Here is a 27,054-nt window from a genome sequence, read left to right as displayed (position 1 = left end):
AGACCTTGTAATTTGATCAACGGGCCGTGGTAGTTCGTCGTGGGTTGGAGGTTTAGCTACTGACCGGAGAGTACCAGGTCCAAAACCTGTTGGCTTTTGGCAACCTCATAAACACCCAAATTATGATTTTTCGGGTCTCAGGTCTTCCTGAGAAACTGTGGATGGCACTGAAAAATAGGCTGTCTCCCCACCCTTATTGATTGTTCCACTTCTTAATAATCCCAGAGGCTTGCCGGACGGAGTATTATGAGATGTGTTCTACCGCCAACCATTTAACCAATCTCATTGATCGCTGTGGTATTGGTGGCAATTACATTATATAGAGAGTTTAATGGTAATACTGTGCTACCCTGATCACGTATCCATTTCACAAGAGTTGATTTCTTGCTCAACGATATTGCCCGTTGAATTTTAATTTTCCTTTGCGCGTAGTAATTTTGACCAAGAAAGGACAATTATTACTAAGAGAACGGTTTAGGAAGAGGATAAACCAACCAAACACAGTTATAACCTCGAAGGTCGGTTTGATCGGTGATAGGTAAGGTAGAGGACAGAGCTCACTCGATACTAAGGCTCACGGCGAGTGATATTTACACATATCAGGGTAGGTAGGCTAGATTGTTTCCCTTTGCCGACTGTGTTTTCTCAGAAGGAAGATCAGGAATCAGAAAGGTGACACAGTTTAGATGAAGCTAAAGGTGCCCAGAGGCGCGGGAATCGAACCTGAGCCCTCCGGTCAGTAGCTCAGCGCTTCACTCGCTGGACTACTTCGTTCCCTGGGTAGTATTTCTCATATCAATAACAGCGGCCAGTTCTCTGGCCACTATTACTGATTTGGGCCGCCGTCTCTACCAGGTTATGGTAGCTTTTTGATGGACCCAGGCACTACACATTGCTGTACTTCGACAAAGACAATATCCATACAATATTGTACTTTTCCTTTCCTTCGAGTCGGGCTATCTGTCATTTCATTATATAGAATCAGTTCCACTTCAGAGGTTGCGTTTACGCAATGTTTATGTTAGGAATAACTCATATTGAGCGTTAGACCACTCAAAATTTCATAGGCTCACCGAGTTGTCTTGAAATGCCATCCCGTTCTCCTTTAAGTCCTCTTCAGTCCCTTGGCCTGATTCACCTTTCTTTTGTTCCTGTCCTGAGTTACTCGTCCACATTGCAACCAAGAGTTTTGGGACCGTGCCTGCTCTGTAACCCTACCGCTATAATCCGTTTATCACCAAAATCCTTTCTATGCTTTCGGTAGAAGTTTCCTTGCTTAATGATTTAAAGAAGGTGTGCTCGGCCTTAAGTTCTACCCTTTATATAATAGCCTCTCATACTTTGGTCAGTAAAGGCCTCACCGCCCGGGTCCAAAGTAAGAAGCGGCGAGCGCCTCCACCCTTTGATGCCATGATTTCACAAGAAAAGTTCGCTTTATTAAGGAAAGTTCGCATCGCGCATTGTCGCGTTTGAAAGATGAAGTTCATCGAGAAGGGGCCTTTTGGTAAAAAGTAAGTGAAACTTTAAGGGGTCTCCAGCCAATGTTCACACTAATTCGTGAAATTTCATGAGCGGAAAAATTATTTTTCTTAGGTTTTTTAACCATATTGCCCCGTTCGGTTTGGAAAAAGCTAGAGACGATAAATATTTCTCCTTGTGGCGTCGACTATGGATTTTCGGGCGTATCATCACTGGCATGCGTGCCATGCCCCCCCCAAACAAATACGTATTTGGGGAGGCGACCGGCAGCTAAGGTTATTTGCTCCATTAGGGATGGATGAGAAAGGAAGGGTGGGGAGAAACCTGGCGTCGTCATTAGCCTACTCTTATCGAAAGGCTCCAAGGGGACCACAGTTTAACGTTCCATCCGACGGACGGCGTACTCACTCTAAGTGCTCTCCACAAAACATCTCAAGTAAGAATCGAGATACCGCTGAAAAATATCTGTCGTCTCCAGGATTCGAACCCGGGCCCTCTCGGTGGGAAACCTGTACGTTAGCCACCGCACCCACCCGATCCCCACAGGGTACCATGTAGAGGATACCTAGACAGAGTATGTTACATTCTCGTTTTAATGCGAATATTGCCGATTGATAAATATAACCAATTCCATATCCTTAGTTATTGCCTTTGTTGATTAACTGGGCTTATTTATTTGTATTTTTTTGTTATATTTAGGGGAAAAGAGTAATGTGTTTCAGGTTAAATGTATGTGGACCTTGTACCATATTTTGGGTCAAATATTCTCAATGAGAAATCATAAACTTTAATTTTCCTTTTTGCGGGGTTATATTTAAGAAGCCCTCTAGGGTAACTCCTTTCTTTCATTTCCTCAGTAATAGCTATGCCTATGTTGGATGTGGCTTAATCTTAGACAGGAGTAAAGCCATTGGTAGATTCCTTAATGAGGAGTACGGTCTGGAAAAGTGCCTAATATTCATTCTCATTCTCAACTGTAATCAGTGAAATTGTTTCACTTCGGACTTTAGCTCATGCCTACTATATAGCTCCCACATCTTTGCCTCATTTTATTGCCCCACCAGGCCACGTTTTTCTCGTCCGATGTGCAGACGAAAACGCCACAGGAGGAGCTGACCGAGGCGGTGGAGCGGCTGAGAAGGGCTGAGGCGTCGGTGGCGTTCGGGGGTGCGGTGAGGGCGGCCCAGGAGGCTGTCCTCAACGCTCCCCGGGGGCTGGAGGAGGAAGCCGCGGCTGCTGGCGCTCGGGGGTTCGGTCGCACCGCCAAGGTGACCTCGGTAGAGGAGGTCCACGGGGTACTGGACCAAGGGGGGAAGCCGATGGAGGTGATCGGATTCGTGGGAATCACCAAGCCGAGGAACTCCTGAGCGATGGAGTTGGAACTTCACGGCGTGGGGTAAAACGACATAAAACGTGATGTGGAAATACTCCGATAATTATGGTAAAAAAAAAGAACGAACAACTACCACGGAAAGCAAGTCGGTGAATTATGTTCCTAATGCTTGGTTTAATCTACAAATTAATGGTTGAGATCGGAGCCAGGGTCGAATAAAATTCGGAGCTAATGAATAGCCTTGAAATTAGTTTATTACATTTTCCGTTCATTTAAGATTTGCTTTCGATATCCCCTATATTCTCACTGGCGAAAGGAATAAATGTGTAGTCAGGTGGGGATAAATAAAGTTCTTTTGAGGTTCGTTTGTATTTTGCACAGCTGCTAAATTCAGTCCCCGAGTCTGCATCTGTATTTTGTGCTAATGTTTCAATAAACCAATGTGAACCTATGTATGCCCATGCTACTGTAATAACTGGGGTAATTTTGTAACAACGTGGTCGAAAATCTGTTAGCGAACTTGTAAGTTAAGGAATGGGTACGTTCCAATAAAAACCCGATATAGTACTATCTACGCATAGGTTGAGTTGTAAACTTATTTGCGTTGTAAAAAAAGAATAAGTTGCATAAAATTGCTCACTCGGAAGTTACACGAATGCAACAATTATAGCGTCTTACTTTTCTTGGACTTTGATGTATTTTTGTCCAGACCTATAAACTATAATTATTATAAAACATTCCCATTCGGGAACATTTTGACTTCATCTCCGTAGCGAGATTATTTCTTCAGAAATACTCTCGTAAATAGTCTTGTGAATTTGCAATGGTTCCAAGAGTTACATAACAGTTCTCGGGCTAGCATGCGGAGTGCTCCCCAGTACTCCTACTGCATCCCGAGGAAGTCCTTGGGTGGGCCGGCTCCCGGATGTTTCTTAATTGGGTGACAAAGAGTTAGCGGAGAGATTTGGTATGGACTTAGGGCCGTTCGCCCCACGGAAACGTAAGCATCGTTTCTATCCTGTCGGAGAGGGCTGATGTTCTCATATCTTCAAACTTGAAATTAAGAGTGCTGAGTAGAAAACCTTCCTCAAGAAGCAAGTCTATAAACCTGTGCATATATGTTTCTATCGAAATATGGAAACGTATGGGTCATCGAAGGGGCTATCGTTCGCCCTCTAATTTTGAGCAAGCCTGAAGCCCAAAACTGAGGGTGTCGACTTCGCTTGAGGTCTGAAGCACGCCCGTGTCCAATTCATTTTTCAGGGAAAACGACGGACTGAGGTACAGACCGTGTCGAGGCCATCCGAAGGCCGTCATCGGCCGTAGTTACCACTCCATAGTGTTCCATCTATTAGCCTGCATACGTAAACCCTATGCTCATGACCCAGAATAGGATTCAGGGCCCACTGTTCGTGACAAGAGTCGTCTTTTCAATCACAATTCACAAATTACTAGACAATATCTCCTAAACTGGCACAGTTTTAGTACGCAGTTTATGTACGCCGGGGACCAGACCTGGCGAATGTCAAATTATTAAAAGAGCAATTCGTGAATTTTAGTCATTTTAGCATCCGCCGAAGTGCGAGCAGGTGTGTTGTCCTGATAGAAATGCACTTTTTTATACGCGGTCAGTTTTTTTGCAATTTCTGCCTTCATCTTGTCAAGTAATGATATAGTATACTCTCCCATTGTTTTTTTACCTTTTGAAGATAATCGATCAACAAAATTCCATGACTATCCCAATAAACAGTCGCCATCACCTTATCGGCCGATGGACCCGTCTTCGCCTTTTTCGGAGCAGGGTTACCCTTTGCAGTCTACTGTTTTGACCGTGCATTTTTCTCAGGTGTGTAGTGATGGATCTAAGTTTCATCTACCGTTATGAATTGACGTAAAAAATATGACTCACTTTGCTTAAACCGCTTGGTAGTGTTGATTCTTCAATTCTTCAACTAGCTTGTTTGATATTCTTACAGGAATATATTTTTTTATATTTCGGATTGATAGACTGAGCAATTTACTAGGAGTTATTCAAACGAAAAACCTATAGTTCACACCGCAGGTGCAAGGGAGTCCCCACTTCTCCAAATTATTCAAATTATACCTTTGTTTCTTTGGCATAAATCAACTGAGTATTTAGTAGCTAGCATGGTTGAATTCCGAAAGGGTGATCAAACTGAAGAGCAACAGAAAAGGACTCCTTTCCTGTATTTAGCGCCAGTCTCTTCCAAATTAGGTTATCTCAGATGAACTGACAAGAACGATGTTTTATTTCATTGCATCTTAAAGTTTAAATGTTATTAATTTGATATTTACGAAGCACTGGGCAATGATCTAATCTCACAACGGTGACCGGTGTCACAATGAACCATTAATAGCTGGATTGGAATACTATTATCAAAATCTGCTCTACATATATAATAAATCCAAGTTGAATGCATTTATACGAAAATTTGGAGAAATACTCAACATTTCATTATTTTGAGTTAAGGTTGAGCAAAACCTTGAACATCTCATCGAAAAAAATAACTGAAATCATGCGATTAATGCCTAACCTATAATGTGGCGCCAGCGACAAAATTAAACGTATACAAACCATTCAAAGTAAGGAAATCTTAGTTATAATTCAATTCTATAGATTACGAAATCTTCTAGCAAATAGAATGCAAGTAAAGTTTATTAACTTGGCTGGATAGGTGTGATGTATTATGTGATTTATATTCACCTAATTGGAGTTGGTTTACTGGAGTGTCCAAGAAATGGTTCATTTGGCCAGGTTTAATTTCCTAAACATTTATTCTGTATATTTTGCACTCATTAAAGGCAGTTAATCCATGGAGTAGTTTAATTAGATGCTTTTCCTGTGCCAGCTATGGTTTCCCAGGAAGTTCTGGTACCCAAAAAAAATCATAGCTCGGCAAAGCTGAGGGCACCCAGAGGGCCATGATCGGAAATTGAACCTTCGGTCACTATTGAAATTCTCTACCCCTGAACTAAAAAAATCCCTCAAAGGTCATTAAGAAAAGAAAATTGATGGAGAATTTGGTTGATGAGGGTTGATGGGGAGATTAACCATCCCATATCATCATAACTCATCAATGTTAAAAAGAGGCCCACCTTAACTTCATTTCGCATAATCTGACTGGACATACTTAATAGAATCTAATGCTGAAATCAAATTAGGGGAATATAAATCAATCTACTACGTTTCTATAAGTAGTTACTAGGCACTGTACTGTACCTCACTGTTGAATCAGTAACTTTCTCGACTGTTTCCTGTTACCAAAGGCGATTAAGGAAAGAAAATTTATGGCGAAAGGAATTGGCGACAGTAGACGTAAAATGGAATTACGCAATCGGTCAAAGTTTAATTTAAAAATTGCCGCTAAAATCGTGCCAATGTTTAAGAAGCAATAAACTAAGACATGAAGGAAGGTTCATTCTTTCATTTCATTGAAATTCTTTTGAGTTTTCATATTTTTTCCTGAAATGTGCGAAATTAATTTCTCGCGTCTTTAAAAAATTAAAAAACCAGATTGAAGCAAATTTATAATTTTTAACATAAAATAAAAGAAAATTAAAGCAAAATTGTTGACGGCATATATTTCATTCCCAAAAAAAATATTAATACTTTAATTGAACTCAAACATATTCCCTTAAAAGTAGTCCCTATGGTTACCACTTATGGGATAAAATTTTCCATAAATAAAACACTGCTTCCTGTTATTGGCAGACTTCACTTCTGGATAGCATGAGAAATAACGCACCAATAGGCATGACCTCAATAGAACAAAGAGGAACAGGCGATGATTCTTCCAGGATTCACGTTAATATTGCAAATATTTTGGGAAACAATATTACGTGTAAATATGTATTAAATCGCCATTTTAATGGATTTCACTGGTGGAACCTAAAACTACTTCCTTGAAATCAAATTGTTTCATTTACGGAATGCCTGCGACTGTAATAATTAAATAGCGATTGATCTAGAAAACAATTCTCTTCCAGCTGCAAACGGATTCTCGGCATACATATGTGTTGCAGTCTAGCAGTTCCATTAAACAGCATTAGACATCATCCATGCAAGATGCAACTTAAGAGACATGGTCGGAAGGTCCTTTAAGAGGGGAAAAAATTACCACGAAAAAATGCTCGAAAATCACCAACTTTAACCAACCGAATATTTAGTCGCTTGCTGTAGACAGCCACGTAGTTGATCGAGATAAAGATATATACACACACATATATTTTATACATATATGTGTGTGTTATTTTATACATCTTTATATATATATATATATATATATATATATATATATATATATATATATATATATATATATATATATATATATATATATAAGGATACAGATAGTAGCAGTAGTTTTTAGGGGAGGCGACCGACAACTGAGGTCATTAGCGCCATAGGGGCATAGGGGAATGGACAGGAAAGGATGAAGGGCGGAGAGAAACCCGGCGTCGGCATTAGCCTACTCATTACGAAAGGCGCCAAGGGGTCCGCAGCTTAACGTCCCATCCGACGGACGGCGTACTCACTCAAAGTGCCCTCCACAAAGCGCCTCAAGTAGGGATCGAGATCTGAAAAATTTCAACACCGCCGGGATTTTAACCCGGGCTCTCTGGGTGGGAAGCCAGTACGTTAGCCCCCGCACCATCTCGATCCCCAAGATACAGATATATCGAGATAAAGATACCGCAAGTGCTTGCGGTACTCGTATTTATTTTCATACTCGCTATTAAACAACTATCGAGAAATTGAATCTCAACTCGACTGAAGCTCAAAAAACCATCTACCTCTGAAAACTACATAGCAAACATATCACGTAAGAGGCTATGTCAAATTAATAACCAAGTCACGGTAAATTTCGTCGCCGGTGCGAACCTGCTGTGGAATCGCCGAAGTGCTGCGATGGGGGTTGGGGGGAGGAGTTTTTGAGGGGGAGAATAGCGGGGGAGGAGCCCTGAATGTTGAAAGGATCCCCTTGAATGAATGCTCATGCCCCCCCTCCCCGTGAATAGAGGTAGTCAACGGCGACGGAGACGGTAATTGAGAGCGGACTTCAGAAGCGACTCACTGAGTGAACGTTGAATTTCCAGGAACGCCAGGGTTTAAGTAAAATTGGGCAAAGCTGTACTAAACAGAAGCTCGGTTTCTCGGTAAAACGGAGTAACTGCAGCCCTGGAAGTTAAAAATCCGTATCTTCATGCGTCAGATGACTGCTATGGTACGTTGACTCGTTAAGTATTAGTAGTACTTAGGGGAGGTGACCGACAGCTGAGGTCATTTGCGCCATTAGGAAAAGGATGCCATTGGACAGGAAAGGATGAAGGGTGGAGAAACCCGGCGAAGCACCTCAAATAGGGATCGAGACACCACTGAAAAATATTCAACACCGCCGGGATTTCAACCCGGGCCCTCTGGGTGGGGAGCCAGAACGATGGCCACCGCACCATCACGATCCCCGACTCGTTAACTCCGACAGCAAATTTGACTGTGACAAATTTCAATAAAACATATCTTTTAGATGGCGCCCCGATTAGAAAAGTAAGGATCAGATTGGCGCGCTATCTAGAGTACTGGCTCCCCACCCCAAGGACCCAAGTTCGAATACTGCGGCGATCAAACTTCTCATTGGTATCCCGATCTATTTTTGCGTGCAATATTGAGAGCAATTCAAGAGGAGTTTTTTTACTCAACGACTTTATTCAGGCGAGATTGAGACCTTATAGTCCCTTCTTCCACCTAGCCCTTAAGCATCGCATTAAGAACAGCTAACACTCAGGCCCAAGGAGGAGAAATCCACCCAGGCGGGAATCGAACCGGCGACCTCTAAATTGGCAGGTAAGGATGTTACCACACAGTCACCAAGGTCAGTCACCTATCATTTAGAATAGAATAATGCTGAAACCTGGATTTCTCCCCTCCATCTCCTGAACATCCTACACCTACCTATTAATAAGGACCTTAGCTGTCAGTTGCCCACCCTAATAACTATTCCCACCCAGAGTAGACTGGAGTGTTACTTGTGATTATTTGAGTGATTCCGTACTTAGTGCCGAGGAGAAACATTCCATCCTGACTCCCTCATCCCTAACCCTTAAAAGTACAGTGTCACAAATTATAAATAGATCTATAGTACGAGGGTGGTACGATAAGTCCTTAGAAAATCCAAGAGATGGCGCTCGCAGTATCTAAAATAAATTTTTTCCATTAAATAACCCTCCTAACTAGTCAGCTGTTTAAGTTTCAGCTGTATCCGTCATATAGTTTCATTGTTGTCGATTGAAGTAAACAACTTTAATTTTTCTATAAAAATGGATAAAAATGAGTTTTGAGCATTAATTAAACACTTGTATTTGAAAGGGTTGACGCCGAAAGAAATCAAAGCTGAGTTGGACGAAGTTCATGGCACATCTGCTCCTGCGTTTGCAACTGTTTATAATTGGACGAATGAGTTTAAACGTGGTCGCACATCCACAAAAGATGAATGCAGATCCGGACGCCCTGTGGAAGTTTCTACCCCCGAAATGATTGACAAAATCCACGATATGATTTTAAGTGATCGACGACTCAAAGTTCGCGAAATAGTAGAAGCCATAGGCCTATCACAAGGTACAGTAGGTTCAATTTTGCACGAAAAATTGGGCGTGAAAAAAATCTCGGCAAGATGGGTGCCGCGTTTACTCACAGCAGAGAATAAACGCAATCTTGTGGTCGACTATGAGGTTGTTTTGGCGCTTTCCATCGCAACCCTGATGATTTTCTGCGTCGATATATAACTGTTGATGAAACATGGATACACCACTACACTCCAGAGACAAAGCAACAGTCAAAACAGTGGATTTATAAAGGCGAACGGGCTCCGAAGAAGGCGAAGACGGTCAAGTCGGCCGGTAAGGTTATGGCCACGGTCTTTTGGGATGCTCGTAATCATCTGCATTGATTACTTGAAAAAGGGAACAACGATAACAGGAGAGTATTATGCGTCATTATTGGAACGGCTGAGCAAATAAATCAGGGAGAAGCGTCCTCATCTGAAAAAGATTCTCTTTCATCAAGACAATGCACGGGTGCACACCTGCACAGTTTCGATGGCCAAAATTATGGAATTAAAGTTCCAATTATTACAACATCCACCGTTTTCGCCAGATTTGGCCCCTAGAGACTATTTCTAATTTCCAGACTTAAAGAAATGGCTTGGCGAACGAGGTTTACAGGTATGTCTAACGAGGTAACGGAATGTCTAACGGAAGTAATCGATCAAACAAATGCCTATTTTGAGGAGCTCCCAAAATCCTACTTTTTATACGGCCTGAAAAAATTGGAAAAACGCGAAGACAAATGGATTGAGTTGAAAGGAGATTATGTTGAAAAATAAAAAAAACATTTGCCCAAAAAAATTGTTTTTTCTACTTTTTTTCTAAGGACTTATTTTACCACCCTCATATAAATGATTACATTTACAACAATAAATTAAAAATATGTAAACAATTTAGAATCTTTCTTTTTCAATTTATTGTGAATTTAAAATGTTTTCGATTTTATACAACATCCCTCTCAATCACACTTCAAGGACCTAAGGAGAAAGTAGATTCTACAGAGATTGACTGTTGTTTTCACATCAAAATGTTATCAAGGCATAGGACTCGTGAGATTGGTGGCAGTTTGCGTGCCTGAATGGTGGTAGTATATTGATTCTCAGGTGGACCAACGCCCAAGTTAATACCGTATTATGAAATCAACTCAATATAGAGTACATGAAAAAAAACAAAGTGAAAAGAGAAGAAGAAAGAGAAGTAAGTGAGGTTAATGAAATTATTGTTATGACATATTTTTTATTTCATACATTTTTTCAGGTACTGACACAAGTCCTTCATAAAAATAATAGACAATTCCATAGTTAAATGAACCATGAATAATAACCTGGAATATAATGGGAGGAAGAAATCACCATGTGCTGCAGAGGTTTGCATAAAGAAGACCAACAAACCGTAATCGACACAAAAATGTCAGAAGTTCCCACATCAGCAGAAATTAAACAAACTAATTAAATTACCAGCTCATATAGACAAGAGGACACAATGTGGAATATCAACTTGAAGATATTTATTCAGCAAACACTGAATCAAAACACAGCTTCAAGAACAAGTCCAGCAGTAGTAACATGGAGGATTAAACTTGAGGATAGTTATCTTGAGCCAATAATTTAAGCTCAAATATCCATTTGCAATAGTTATTATGGAATAAGTCAATTTCATCACAATCTCAACAGTGGCCTATATTAAAACTTATAACTCATAAAATTTGCAGACCTATGCCTACAACCGATGGCCCATTGCTTCCTGTACATCACTTCAAAGAGCAAGGATACATGCTTTAAATTTAAATGAAATTTAATGTTCAAATATGGGTACAAAACCTGACATTTCAATACAAGCCCACATTTTATGTTGGAATGCTAACACATCCCATTTGAAGCCACACTGATCACAGAACATCGCACTGTCTGAATAACAGAACTATGTTGAACATGAATTCCAGTTGAAAGCTCCAAGCATTAACGCTGAGTACTTTTAGCTATTTGCTCCTTGAGGACCAAGATACTCTGCCTCTGCTCTGGAGGAAGCATTGATATTTGGTCATCAGAAAGCTTTAGCACCTGCATGATGAGGGCAGCCTGTTTTTAAAAGAAAGAAAATAATCATAAGAGCATTATGCATAAGTTATGTACAGTACAATCCCCTCCTTAATGGGGGAAAATTCTACATACTCGTTTACATATCCTGAAAACATAAACAAGTGAATACATAGTTTCAGGAAGTAGAAGCAAGTAGTCTAATAATCACACAAAACAAAAGTCTTCTCTTCCTGTGGTTCTTGATCGGTAGAGTTTTCTTTGAAATAAACATCCTTATGAGTCTGAGTCACAAAAGAAAATAAAGCACCAAGTCTTAAAATTTTCTATCGAAATTAAACTACAAGCAACCCTTTCAAGACCTTACTAGATTAACCACAATTAGTGTTCTATGCAATATTGTATAAAACCATCATTATTGGACTATCTGTGTTTACACAAAAAAATACATGATACAAGGTGTGGCAACATAACTTCCATTTTTCAAATGCAGAACGCTAACAACTAACTAACAACGCTAACTAGCAAAAGCAAACTTAACCTGCTCTATGCAAGATCCTCACCATCCAGCTAACCAAATTTATGATAAACTTACAAAATGAATTAAATCTATTATTTCTGCCAAAACTTTTAAAATGAAAGTGTGCACTGTTACAGTTAAAGTTGTATTACAGTGTGGATGAGTTCTTTGATGAGAAACTCAAAATGTGAATCTTCAGCTATCTATACCTGCAGTATTGTTTATTATCTACTCGTATCTGTTTTAATTTTCTTATGCAAGGTGCGGCTACATAACTTCCTTTTTTGAAAATGTTTTGGACTTGAAAAACGGAAGTTATGTCGCCACACCCTGTATCATGTATCTTTCTGTGTAAACACAGATAGCCCAATAATGATGAGTTCAATGTCTTTTGACCACTTTGAACAATAAAGTATTATTATTATTGCTACATATATATCATATTTTTCATCATGCTTCCATATATTATAAAGCATGCACAAATTCTTAACATCCCCCTCTCCTTATTCCAGCAATATTCCTATTATTAATTATGATACCACTTAGATTGAACATGTTCTTCACAATCGATGCTCACCTTTTCCTGATCAGTGGCTCCTCCAGTTGAAATAGATGAGGGCATTATTGGTCGTGTTGGTCCTGGTGGGGGGACTGGATCTCTTGAAATAGGTGGAGGCACAGCTGCATCAATGAAAATCAAAATAAGTCAGATTAATTAAACAAAATTAAAAGCAAAAGTGATTTTCACAGACATAAATATACAGGTTAATATAAAGAGGTAGACTAAAATGTATAGAAGTGCGCCTTATGAGTAAGCAATGAAGTCCCATTTAAGCAATGAATATTATATTTGTAGGAGGGTAACAGTGGTGACCCTCCTACATTTTAATATACGAGGATGGTCCCAGAAGTACCCGGCCTGACCTAGAAATGGCAGTAGTTGTTTGAAAAATATCACTGTAGCAGAAAGTATGCAATCTATAAAGCATATGTTTCAAGTTTGAAGATGCTAAGTAGTTTAGTGTTTGTTTGGCAGCCAGTTATAGTGAACGTGATGTTAAAAGCAACGGAGTAATTCATTTGGAAAACTATAATTTAAAAAATTTAATTTGAGGCTAAGTTTTTACTACATTTATGAAGCTTTCAAAATATGTAAAATACTTTGCTCTTAAAAAAAGTTACCAGAGTAATACAGTTTTAATGTTGCATAGCTCCTACCATTTTGTAACTAAAAATGAACTATTTTATACATTTTCAACATTGAAAATGTAAAGGAAATCTGCAGCTTGTTATCATGAATTAAATTACAATCTGTCTCTATATTAAACTGCTTACATGCTGAGGATATGTGAATATATCACTGTATTCTACTGACCATACATTATTAAAACAATTTTGTGGATAATTATAATTTTTTTGTTCAATTGAGCGGAACTTCCTTTTCCACTTTCTAATATATTGCTGACGTTTGTTTAAAAAACATGGTGGTAGGAAGGGAATAAAAATTTCACAAATGTACACATTGTATTTATAACATTTGAATCACCACTTCCTTCCCTCAATTTGTTCTTTCTCATCTTGCACAAAAAAAATCGATCAGAGACCATATCATCAGTAGCACCTCACTGCTAGTTAATCAGACGAATGATTAAATTAACAAATATGTCATCTTTGCGTGTCATGCCATCATGTACCTCTAGGAATATAAACCTAAATTAAATCTGATCATCAACAAAGATCTACATAATTATCATCCTAGAATATGCAGGATTTAACTGCAACACCTAAAAATATTACTTTGAAGAGTAATGGGTATTGTAAAGATTGCATGTATTGTATAATATTAAGCAGTTTACCTTCATAGTCCTATTTAAGATGAGAACAGGCTAGTTAGTTTAAAATGAAAATGGAAAAAGTCTTTACAGGATAATTGCTCTTACAGTTGTTGAATTTATGAGCTCGTAATAAATATTAGATTCTTTTAACTAATTGTATATGAACAGTTATATTGTATACTGACTTTTTTATGGTCTTAATTATGCATTTACATATCTTACATTAACAATTAATCCATTATTATTATTCCCTTGTCAAAATCAATATTTAACTGAAGTTTATTTAAACTTAATTAACAAGGAGAATATGTACCACACTACTTGATATTACACAAGATATGTTTCCTAATATTAGTGCATGGGGCTATTTATAATACTAATCCCTCCTCAGAAGATGGTTTTAACTCGAAACTTAATTCCCAAATTTAACATTGTTTACCAACTTGAACAAATAGATCGAAAGAACAAACCTTTACTGCGTGGATCAGATCTTTGCTCCACATAAGCGGGAGAAGCTTGCGGTCTTGGATCCCTGACAGGAAATCTATCTGGTGCAATAGCTGCTGCATTTCGTGGATCTCGTGGAAAACTAGAATAATAATTTTTTTGTTAAATTTGAACACAAACAAGAGGATATAAAAACTTACATTAAAAGTAGTTCGAGTAAGAAGAAAATGGTTGCGGCTTTTTCAATCATGTGCACACATCCTTGTGTAACTATGAATAATCTACTAAATAATACTAATTTTGATAAAAAGAACGATAAAATATCAAACAAAGTACTATTATTCAAAAGAAAAACCACCAATACATATTTAAATCATAAACCTACATAATGACTATCACTGAAAGGGCAAGAAAAACAATGCTTTAGAGATATACATGTGTGGAAATGTTTTTAGAAAGTAGGTAATTAATGGATGGAAAATCAATTTAAACATTATGAGCACAAGTATAGCGGGAAAAACAAAATAGCCAAGACAGTAAACTTTTAAGAATTCTTCTCTGAAGAGGCCTGCTTGGCAGGCAAAACTACTAGTGTCAGGTTTCCCCTTGCGTTTACCTATTTCCGCCAAATACCACCTTCCTTAGTGTGACTTGCAGGTGCCTGGCATCGGAGAAACCCTTGCAACCCTCAAGTGTGTGAGCAAGCGGGATTCACAAAGGTTACTATTTCCAAACACACCCGAGTGATTTGAGTGACTGAGGGCTTGTCCTTTCTTTGTGAATATTTCATTCCTGCATGATACTGATGGATATAGGAAAAATCCTTGCAAACCCTGAGTGTTTGTAAGAATGCAATTCATGAGAGCCATTGCTAATCAAAACAACCTTGTGATCGAGTGGTTGTGAGTCTGTTTCCTTTTATTTATGTTTGCATTAATTGTGTGTGATTGAGGTACACATGGGTCACTGTTTCTCAAACAGACCTGAGTGATCGAGTGCGTGATTTTCAATTTTCCTCTTACTTGTCACCAGCTTATTTTTACCTACCCCCTTCAACAAACCCAGAGCCAATCAAGTTTATGGCCTTGACTATTTTATTTTGCCATTGTTTCATGGCCTTAGGTATGTTTGTTTTACATTTACATTATACAAGCATAGTTTTCTTCATTATTTTAAACTCTAGGAGTACCAAGGCAATAAAATAGGAAAATGGGAAGTAAAGAGCTTCCACCAAAACAAGAAACTATTGATAAATGAACGAGAAAAAAAACTATACACATTCTTAGATATTAAAACAGGCCTATAAACAAGCAATATATACAAGCAATCATCAGATAATTACATCCAGGACTCACCTATCAGCACTTTCCAAATGCTGAATTCTGTACGTGAAAAGGAAGAAACAGTGTATAATTGGCCAATTAATAAACAGATACTCTAAGTAATCTCTTGGATTTAATGTCATATTTTATACACCCTAACTATTCTACACTTAAACATGATCATATTGAGCATTATTAACTACTTTTTAATTAATTTTAAACGATGGATTCACAAAGTCATACATCCTAATGAATCAAATAACAATAGTGTACTAATTAATTTAATAAAAACTAATAATTTACAAAAATTGAGCCAGATATGAATTTTTCTGCATGATTAAGTGCAATTAAACCACAAACACTCTTAAGATATAGCAGCTTGAGATTCAGAGTAATGCTATAACGAAACTATGTATTAGCAAAATCAGTAGAAAAATAGATTTTGGGTATTCTTTTTTCATTTTTCAAAATAATCTAATTTCAGCTCAATACACTTGTCCTTGTGTTTCTCTAACTTTTTAAGCCATCAAAAAAGTAGGATTTCAGAAGCTCTCCAAAATAGACATTATGTTGGTAATGGCCTCCTCGTTCAATGTGAATCTTTTTTCCACTGTGACATCTTTTCAAGCCTGGAATATTAAAAGTCACTAGGGGCAACATCTGGTGAACACAGTGGATGTTATAATAATCTGACCAAAAATGCCATTATTTTCTCCATCAAAACTGCATAGTTGTGCATTGCCTTGATGGGAGAGAATTTTTTTATCGCCAAATGATTTGATTTGGATTTTCAAAGGAGTACCAGGTACCAGAAGTATACCAGGTATTTTTAGATTAACTAAAAGCATGTATAGAGAAGACCCAATTTCAGTATATCATCAGGAATTAAAATGGGTCATTGGCCAAGACTCGAGAAAGATATCCCCATGTAGTATTTCTCCATGCCTAACTTCTAAATTGACAGCCATTGAAACAAGGAACAAATTTTCTCCCTTACACTTATCACTAAATTGCATCACCACCTACGGAAGTCTTTCTTAATATTAGGTGATGAAGCAATACAATGCCTAAATTAAGTTTTGCCAGAAAATTATGCATCAATAATAGGATATAACAACCACAACCTCTATATTTAAATTTGAAAAAATTCATGTAGTAATGGAGACATGGTTTCACATTTCTATATTAAATGGATAATTCTAGTGCCAGCAAAAAAGCATTTTGGAATATTGTATACTATGGACAAACTCTCGATTATCTGTGCTATGGATGCACAATGTGGCACAGATAATAGAAAAACATGGATGATCAAAATTCACAGCAAATATGATTGGGATATAAATGAATATATATGGGAACTCCACTTTATCACTCTCCACATTCTGTATAATTAATTAGAGTTGTTTTAGCAATGGAAAGTATATTTTTTCTTGGGTGAATTCTTCTCGGGTCTTCCACCGGGTCAATGGCTCCATAGCTGCTGACGTTTTGATTCCCGACTCGGTCATCGTCATCAGGGCTGATTGCCGTTCTGCCAAAAAGTTTCAAATATTTTAAATATGAATATATTTGAAACTTTTTGGCGGAACGGCAATCAGCCCTGATGACGATGACCGAGTCAGGAATCGAAACGTCGGCAGCTATGGAGCCATTGACCCGGTGGAAGACCCGAGAAGAATTCACCCAACTAATACGCCGGGAAAGCACCAGATCTTTCATTATATTTTTTCTGTTTTTCAACCATTTTACAAGGGCAGAATTGTAGATTTACAAGTACCATAACTATCATAAAGGGAATAGCAAACTATTTTTCACAGAAAGCTAAACCAATCTGGAAGAAACAAATGATAGGTGAAAGACTTTTTTAAAAAAGAATCAATGGTACAGATTCATCGTAAATTTATCGAATGAAACAATGCAGCGTACATAGTTCATAGACTATTTGTTGCATAGCAAAGCAATGTATTTACTTGTCTTATAGGAGAATATGGAATTCACAGTGGTAACCAATGCGAGGAAAAAAATTATGGGAAAGTATGAGGTGTGCTCAAAAAGTAAGGTGACTTTTCAAATTTTGCGGGCAACACACCTTTGATTTTCGGTTTTTTTGTTTTGTTGTGTTGGTACATATGTCCCAAACATTTGCTTAGAGTTTCAACAATATAGCATATTTAGCTTGTTATTGACAGATGCAAATGCTAGATGTGTTTTGGTGTGCTCGGCGATTTTCTGCTATCAAAATAAAATGGATCAAAGAATTTGCATCAAATTTTGTGTAAAAAATAAAGTGCTCCAAAACACTTGAAATATTGACAGTGGCATATGGTCTGTCTGCTCTGAGTAAAAAATTGTCCATTTGTGGTACAAGCTCTTCCAAAATGGCCAAGAAGATGCCTATGACGAACCTTCATCTAGACGGCCCAGCACGTCAACAACAGATGAAAACATTGAAGCAGTGAAGAAAATTGTCATGAAAAATCATCTAATCATTATTAGAAAAGTTTCTGAGGATGTTGGCATAGGAGCAGGCTCATGCCATGTACTTTTTTCAGATGTTTCAGACATGAGATGTGTGTCAGCAAAGTATGTTCCAAAACTGCTTAATTTTGACTCCAAAACTCCTTTGCAGAAGAGGATAATTATTTTAAAAACTTCATATTCAATGAAATCATCATGAATAATGCAGAAGGACTAAAACATAGACTTCATCACATTCACAGATCAGCGATGTATGAACAATGTTGGAATTCACTTTCTTCTACTAAACATGCACACCCAGAAAAATATATTTTAAAATTCAGTCAAAGTATATCCATCAAATAATGAGAAACAGCTAAAAAAAATTAACAAACTTACTGATCAGTTAGAATTTCCCTTTCTCTTGGATCTCTAATGCCTACAGGCGGCAGGGGTGGTGCCACTGGTATGGGGCTGGCGACAACTGGGTGCAAAGCCCTGAGGTCTTGGTCCATAATCATGGCCCTCGGATCCATTTGTCTTAAATCAAGATCTTGGGCCACTAAAAATTAGAAGGAATAATTAAAACACAATTTATTTGTAACGTTGACTATTATTTTGCTTAATGAAGTCACTGAGAAACTGTGTTTACATATTGTTACATATCCCAAAGTAAAATAGAAGAGGCTGGAATATTCAGCTACAAGTGACATAGATTGCAACATGTAGCTGAAAAAGCAATGTAAGAATTGTTCTATTCTATTCTTGTTTCTGTAAAGTTTGAACATGAGGCTAGTAAACCTTTCATGAAAATATTGATTGAGGCACTCAGGACTGAAATGATGCCCTGCATCACCAATGATATACAGTGGAACCTCGTTTAGTGAACACCTCACACAGCGAACAATGCTGCGAGCAAAAATATTGTTCCTGAAAACGACTCAATTAACAAGTGACTCACCGCATCATGAGTGACAAGGAGAGGGGAATTTCCATATTTATTGTGCGTCTGCTACTGCAGTTAGTCTCTAACATTTGTTCCGCTAGTAACTTAGCATCTCTATTGATCACAAATTCTTCCAAACTTATATTCAAACATATTATTAGTGATTTTTTTGTACAAAGTTTAACAATACTTTGTGCTTAGTTTTAAAATTGGCCTTGAAGAAAAAGTCATAAGAGAATAAAAATAATAGTTGAAGTGATAAGTAAAATCACTGAAAATCACCATCACGGTGTGAGGCTGGCTGATCTAGAATACACATTAACATTCATTTGACATCAACAACTGGTCTTTTCTTCAAGAACATGGACAAGACTAGAGGCTTCAAATAGAGCGCCACGAGCATCTACGCAACAGTTGCGTATTCTCAACGATGCTGAAAGGTTGCTTCTCATATGCATTAACAAAAAGCAATTTCAGTGCAGCACCATTAACAAGAATATTAATTAACGATTTATTTTGATTCCTTTTTTTGCTTTTACTAATCGAATACACAATCCCAGTTGCTTCACTCCATGACAGAAGAAAATGTGAACATGACCCAAATTCCTCAAAAATATACACACAACATTCTTTGAATAAAACTTGTGCATATTTATTTTTTTCTGCATGGAACACATTATTGTATTTTATATTAATTTATGTGCAAAAAGTTGTTTCACTAAATGTGTGTTTCCCTTAACGAGAAAGATTGTGGCCTGTATTACGAGGTTCCACTGTACACATAGAGCACGAAACTAAAATGTGCATTGAAAAACCAAAAGAGCAACCTGGCCAACTACTGCTAATAATAATTGTAAGAAAACAAATATATTACAATACAAAGAACTCAATTACCAGCTGTTGGTATCCTAGCTGGTGCGGGCACTGGAGGAACTGCAGGTGCTGTAAGGCTAACTGGCAGAATCCCAACAGCTGGCCTTGGGGGTGGTGGGACAGCAGTTGGAGCCCGCACTGGAAGGGGTACTGGTGCTGGAACAGGTGCTATTGTAGTGGGTATTGGTACACTTGTGCTTACAGCACCCACTGTGGTCTTCTCTGGAGGAAGGTACAGAGCAGTTTGTGCGGGTGGGGCCTTGTGCAGCATGCTCTGGAAATATTAACATTTTTTTACTTAGGATAGACTCTCAGATCTACATCTACATCTACATAATACCCCGCAAGCCGCCGCAAGGGCGTGTGGCGAGGGGTGTTAGGTCACCAACCGTAAAAAAGAAAAATTACGGAAAAGAAAAAATAATCTACGAAGATATAAAGAAAGACTCATCACTCATATGAAATTTGATGAATGCACTTATACCATATTACCACCATCAAAGGTATTGCATTTTATTAGAGTCAAACTTCAGTTCAAAGTCGAAATGACTGAGATAAATGAATTTGAAAACTCATTTCTTATGATTCCATTTTTGGACAGTGGAACCACAACAGTGTTTTATCTTTCCATTTAAAATACTATGCAAGTTGACCAGGAATGTTAGAAACTTCAATTCATTACACTGAAACATCTCTTTATGTGTAGAAATGAAGTACTATATGACAAGAGGAATAAAAATGCATCAAAAAAATACCCATCACTTTAGGTAACAACACCAAGTGAATACATCAAATTCTTAAAAACCTAATCAAATCTATTGCTAACCCTTCTCCAAATTCTGACAAAAAGTACATTAAATCTCTTTTTACAATCTTTAACCTATGGCTTTCCTTTTATTTAAAAAATATAACATCAATTTCTTTCTTGAACAAATCCAAATTAAAACACCAGATTCCCGGAGTCAAAGATGGTACCCTCCCCCACCCGTACCACTTCAGATATCTGGCATCTACCAAACTTATTGCCATCCCGTTGCAACAAAACATTAACAACACAAACTAATTACCTAATCTGAATCAGATTAAAGAACACTAAGCACATTTTAGATACAAAAGACTGGAACTATCCAGCATTGCCAAATATTTAATAGATACCAACTACTCAATGTTTCTCACAACCTTGCAACTCTTAAAGAGCCTCTCAGACCATCTCATTGACCCCTATAAATACATTCATCAGCGAATTTAAGGAGTTTACATTGAAACCTCGGCTCCATTTTTTCCTTACCCCTTCCAATCAATCTAAACAGATTTGAACCTACCCTTACTTACCCGTACCCCCTTCCCCTACCTTAATCCTTTTCCTTTCCCATTCTGCCTTACTTCCCATCAATCTCTTATGTGATCATTCAGTAATCAATTTTCCGGAGGAAGATGGCCTTGCCTTTATAACAGCTTGCATCTCCCTCTTTTACTTTCACCTTCCCCTCCTTAAATATGTTTCATCCCTAACTAACTACCCTTGCCTTTCATCACACTACATCCCTACCCCAGTGATAACTCATTAACTTGTACCATTTGGACACTGCAAGTGCCACAAACATTCAACTGGTCATGCAAGCACCATTCGTAGAAGGATTTTCAAGCCAGAAATTGAGCCCCATGAGTCACCATTTCCCTGTTTAATCCTCTCTCATCTCTTTTCTTCTCCAGTTCACTATCATTGGCCATTGAAATCCCTCCCCAAATAATACTTCCATATTTAGCCAGTCAGTTAGTTAGTTCAACATAGTCCATCATAGTTCATTTAGAACTATGATGGACAGAATGGAATCCTACTTAGGATACAGAAAGTTTGTTCAAATGATATACTTTTTCATAAAATGAGTAGTGAGCACAAGACCTAAAAGAGTATCACACCCAAAAATTACCGTGAGTATGAGGTGTTCAAATTATGCGTAGCATTCACTGTTTTCTCGGATATGCACAATACATTTCCCCTATCCCTCTTCTAACAAGGAGAAATACATTTTACCATTCACTGTCAGATAGATGTAGTGCCATGCTATGCAGTTTTTTGACACAAGCAGAAAGCACAAACAATACTGGACGTTAGGAAACTTTTAACGTGCTATTACTTAAGACAGTGTCCCAAGAAAATAGTTTGAAATACAATATGTTTACAAGCAAGGGTCTAGATTATTGCTTGGAATTTCATTGTAGATGTAATACAACACATAAAGTATAATTAGTCCTATGCTTTTGGTCAGGAACTGCTCTTAGATGCAAATTGCATGAAATTTTGAATTATTCAGAATAAGTTAATGGGGCATTACTATATTTAGATATTTTTGTACTTAATTAGGCATTTCCTTTCCGTAATCCTTTATTCAGTCCTCCATAGGGAATTAAAACCAACTGAACTCAAATTATGCATGATTATAAAAATGCCTTGGATATTTATCATATTATATTTTTATCAGAAATGAGCCTTAATTTAAATCTATTATCTATAATAATAATAATATATTCATGAATAATTATTTTTCCAAGACTGAAGCAAAAAATTATGTATCCTTATTTTGCACTAGTATATGATCAATATATAAATGAATGAATATATATAACTGTGTAAAATCTCAGAACTTAAAAAATAAACACCTCCATACACAAAATTACTTACCACAGCAGTGTGAGGATCAAGAACTTTCATCACAACCAGTGCTTGTAGGAGGGCATAGGTCAATTGTGGGTTTTGAAGTAGCATCTGATGTGCCTCCGTTGGGTTATTCTACAAAAGAGCAAACATAATTACTCAGTATTATTTCATCTGGAATAGCCAGGGCTGGATGCTGTCATTTCCTGATCATTGATGGTATAAAGTTAATATTGATCAGCAACCATTCACTCTTGAGAAAGATTTATTCAAGGTAAATGCCAATGTAATAAATTCCAAGAAACTGTGGGAGATGCTGCAACAGTAACTTAACAGAGTCATCCGCTACATGTGCATTAGAATGCAACAATTTCAGGAGGTAAAAATCATTCGCCTTGACCAGGATACCTACTTCAGAGCTCATTGATTACAGTGGAACCTCGTATAAGGAGCATAAATCGTTTCTGGATATTCCTTGTAAAGCGAAACACTGTTTATAGAAACAATTTTCCCATACACACTAATGTAAAATACGATTATGCGTGCCATGCTGAAAAAAAATTGCGTACAAGGTTTATTCAAAGAAAATTATATATACATTGTTTAAGATCGTGGTCTACCTTTAATTCTAACAAGGAATGAAAATTAAAAACAAAAATAACCTAAATATTACTTTATTATTTATGATTTGTACCCAATTCCTTTTTACTAGAAAGCTGTCTAGAGACATTTCTTTTCACCAATACTTCAATGCCGTAAAAACAAAACTCAGCATTATCATTTAATAAATTTCTAGAGCACATAGCCATTGCTTCAATTAGGCAACGCTTTATACACATGGTACGATGCAACAGTTTCCTATCTCCTCCATATCGCAATCAGCCTGCTCTCCTGAACTTTACACTCCATCTATGGTTTTTGGAGTTTCTGAATAGTAAACAAGCAGGAGTTTAATTTTCAAATTACAGTCTGCATTGCCAAAAAAAAGCATTTTGAGACAGTCTTTCATTGGTTTGTGGCCGGGCAATGCATTTGCTTCTGTTTTTATGGGCACAGATATAGGTCTGCTTTTTGCATCTTCTTTCAGGAGAGACCAGTCTCGTCAACATAAATATTGTTGCAGCAGGTAACCCTCACAATCTATGAGCTTCTCGAAGCCACCAATGAAGTTCTCTGCTGTATATGATTGGGAGCTTGCTTCTTCACCATGCATCACACAATGCCTAACCTAACCATGGCAAACGGTTCTTCTCTTAAACTTCTCAAAACACGCTGGGCTTCCCTAAAATACTTGTTTGGCCATTGATGATCCAGGCATCTTCTTTATGAGGTCAGCGAAAATCACTTTTGCCTTCTTGAAAGTGATATTCTCATTAATAGGATCACATTGCAATTGCTTATCGTTTATCCATATGAGAAGCAATCTTTCAACATCATTGAGAATATGTTACCCTGGTATAGATAGTCTTGTGACTCCCTTTGAAGCATTTATGTCTCCTTAAATTTGTCCATTCATTTGAGATTACAGCAAATCGCTGAAGTAGACTGATTATGAGCATTCCAAAATTCAAAACATTACCCTCTTCTTCCTATGCATCTCTGCAGTTTAATGCATCATATACCAATGATGAAAGTTATAAATTCCATACGTATCTGTCTCTACCTTAATAATGAAATCTTTCCTAGTGTGGTTTAAATTTAATAGAATTTTCTTCGGCCTGTTTAATTTTCCTTGGGAATAATTCTTTAATCATTTCATACGATCTAATTGGCCCCAATAATTTTCAGCATAATTAGGGTTGGGCAGAATTCATACACAAAAAGTGACAAAAATAACTAGCTTTTAAATTTCTATAAAACAGACATTTAGCAAAACAAATTCAGTAAGATAATCTTAACATGATTTCATTGATCCTAAATGAAATTTTAACTCATTACATGATGAAAATTTTAATTAATTATTCCTACCAAAATGATCACTAGACTAAAACAAAAGCTTTCACACCTACATTCATTGGTCAACAGCAGTTAACTTTCTCTGGTATGTAGAATCCTGCTGCAGTAAATTAAATTCAATGAAATGCAATTGCCATTTACCATATCATATTTGTACATGGAAAACCGTGAGCTATCATATGTTTAAATATTTCAACATAATACGTTAGTCATTAGCAAATATGTTTCTTCTGCAGGTGGTATAACTTAAGTTTGCCTGAGAACAGGGTTGAATGAGCTTTGCATCACTACTACTAGATTTATACAAGAAATCCGGTACAATTTTCTAGGTTGAACACATTTATTAAATAAAAACCACATTGATTCACTTGTTGTATGTAAATACATCAAATAATTGAGATAATATCACTGAAAAAGTAGCTAAAAGCACATTATCTTAGTTGATTGAAGTTTTCTAAGAATTTCTAACCTAGCTATTTTCTTAAGCCATTCAGAATGTATTATATTGAAATAGGATTTTTTCACCTTCACATTAGATGTGTTTACACTTGAGGCTCCCCATTCAGCAGAGCCATTTTTAAGTCATCGGCAATTGAGTGAACACAAAAATACTTAGTGGGGCTACATGTGTAATTTTCTTTAATTTAATATTGAGGTTTTAAGTGAAAGAAGGGACTGTTAAGTCGCAATCTTGCCCCAAATAAGTCATTAAATAAATATTTTTTTTTATTTGTCAAATCCCTCTGTAATCCGAATTTTGCTGGATCCTGGCTACCACTGGCCAATAGCTTAGATTAGTAAGGGTTTACCGTATGTATTTCTATATCATTATTATAAATGTTTGGGTGCAGCATTGAACTGCATAATGCACTGGTAGTAGAAGGTTCCAGCGCACAAGAATAGTACAGTGCTTAGTTATCAGGGACTCTTTACAGCTGGGATATTGTGGACTGTATCCACGATACTCCAACAAAACTTAATTAAATTGAACAAGCCATCTAAGCTTTCATTAGAAGTTGTTTTACCAATACTCAATTAGAAGGGTTTTAAAGTCCATTATTCATTATCTCTCACCTGTATACACAACCTCATTTGCTTCATAAGTTCATACATTTGTTCTGGAGGAAGGGAGGCAACAGCTTTGCTTATGGCCTCTGGCGCTTTCTCAGGGGCGACTGGATCACCATATGGATTCTCCACCACTGGCCCCTGCAACAGGCCTTAAACGGAAAAAATGTTTCTCTAAAGCTTACTCCACAGAAAAGCTCTTTTCTTCAGCATAAAAATAAACCCGAATACAATAGGATATTTTAGGAGAAAAGAAAAATTTACTTTAAATTAGGTGCTTTGAAATTTTTGACTAATGTCAAAAACTATTGCAATCAGGGGGGTTTTAAGAGCTGGAAAAATACAAATAATCAGACGTATTTAACACGCATATTTGAATCAAGGGGCATTTACACTTAAAATATAAAATACGTCCAGCAGAAGACTTTAAATATATTTTAATTTTTTTAAATTATTTTTCTTGGAAATATTTGATAAATTTAAATACCAATTGTCCCTCAAACAATGTTAGAGGACTACATTCTGAATATAATGGGGGGCAAGAATATTCTCCTAAGACTCCAAAGTCGCACAACAATACAATTTCAGCGATTTTCTCACTTTGCATTTCCATTCTCGATTTCTCTGTACAGGCATTATCCACTCTCAATGTCCTTCCTCCTATCTCGTAGCCATTTAGATTACGCATCGCACTTAATGCAGTTTCTTGGTCTTTGTATTCACAAAACCCATAGCCCTTGGGCTTCCCAGTCTCTCTGTCGTAGACGAGTCTGGAAAAAAATGAAATCACTAATTAGCTCCGCGCGGTATTTCCCGTTAAAAATAGGGTACCTAATGGGTTGTACTTACTTAAAAGAAAGAACAGGACCAACTTCGCTGAAGATTTCTTTTAACTTTTCTTCGGTAGCTTCATACGGAATGTTTCCCACTGTTAAAGGGTAAACCAAATTAGACTAATTTGCAAGTGTTTTCACTCACGTGCAAACTTTAAGAATCAATTCCATAATTACCAAATACTGATCTTAATGACTTGTCCATTAACGACTGGTCTGCCATGTTGAATGTATACAATCACTGAAATTACTAATTAACACAGATAAACTATTATAAGCGTCACGTAATAAAGTTATCAACAGCAAACACAATTCGCCTAAACACCGCTCCACAGGACACCCAGCACCTTACTCACGTAAACAAGATGAAAAACAGTTGAGGCTAGATTTTTATTGGCGCTCATTTGATTGAGACCGTTGCGGCAGAATGAATAGACGAACCTTGGTTAGCGTTGTAGGACTACTAACGATAGCTTTGCATGAAAAATAAATACAACGCAGAAATTATGCATATTTCATTTGTAGAAATTTTCCAATCACATAAAAATTTGCTCACACTATGTTTTGAACAGCACTGGGAATTAGGGATTTTTTTTTCAAATTAGGTTGATATGTTCCCACAATCGGCTCGACTACAATTTGGGGCTGTTAAATTAGAGAGTGGAGTCACTC

General features: G+C 37.3%; 1 protein-coding gene across 2 annotated transcripts; it reads right to left on the bottom strand.

Moving 5' to 3' along the window:
* Positions 1 to 10,646: 10,646 nt before the first annotated feature.
* Positions 10,647 to 26,720, bottom strand: CstF64 (cleavage stimulation factor subunit 2 CstF64). 2 transcript variants are annotated; one of them, XM_071597652.1, is made up of 11 exons: positions 26,560 to 26,720; positions 26,399 to 26,477; positions 26,150 to 26,319; positions 25,556 to 25,701; positions 22,553 to 22,660; positions 19,891 to 20,143; positions 18,450 to 18,612; positions 15,627 to 15,653; positions 14,295 to 14,413; positions 12,567 to 12,670; positions 10,647 to 11,511 (listed from the first exon to the last, which is right to left on the bottom strand). In XM_071597652.1, the coding sequence occupies exons 1-11, from the start codon at positions 26,603 to 26,605 to the stop codon at positions 11,392 to 11,394; spliced, it is 1,335 nt and encodes a 444-aa protein (XP_071453753.1). In that variant the 5' UTR covers positions 26,606 to 26,720; the 3' UTR covers positions 10,647 to 11,391. The 2 variants fall into 2 exon arrangements, with proteins under 2 accessions (XP_071453753.1, XP_071453754.1); XM_071597653.1 differs by lacking the exon at positions 15,627 to 15,653.
* Positions 26,721 to 27,054: the final 334 nt, after the last annotated feature.

The sequence above is a fragment of the Hetaerina americana genome, unplaced genomic scaffold (genome assembly GCF_022747635.1).
Source record: "Hetaerina americana unplaced genomic scaffold, ioHetAmer1.1.p SCAF_9, whole genome shotgun sequence".
Lineage (NCBI taxonomy): Eukaryota > Metazoa > Arthropoda > Insecta > Odonata > Calopterygidae > Hetaerina > Hetaerina americana.
The sequence above is the reverse complement of the archived record's forward strand: the minus strand, read 5'-3'. Positions and strand labels throughout refer to the sequence as shown.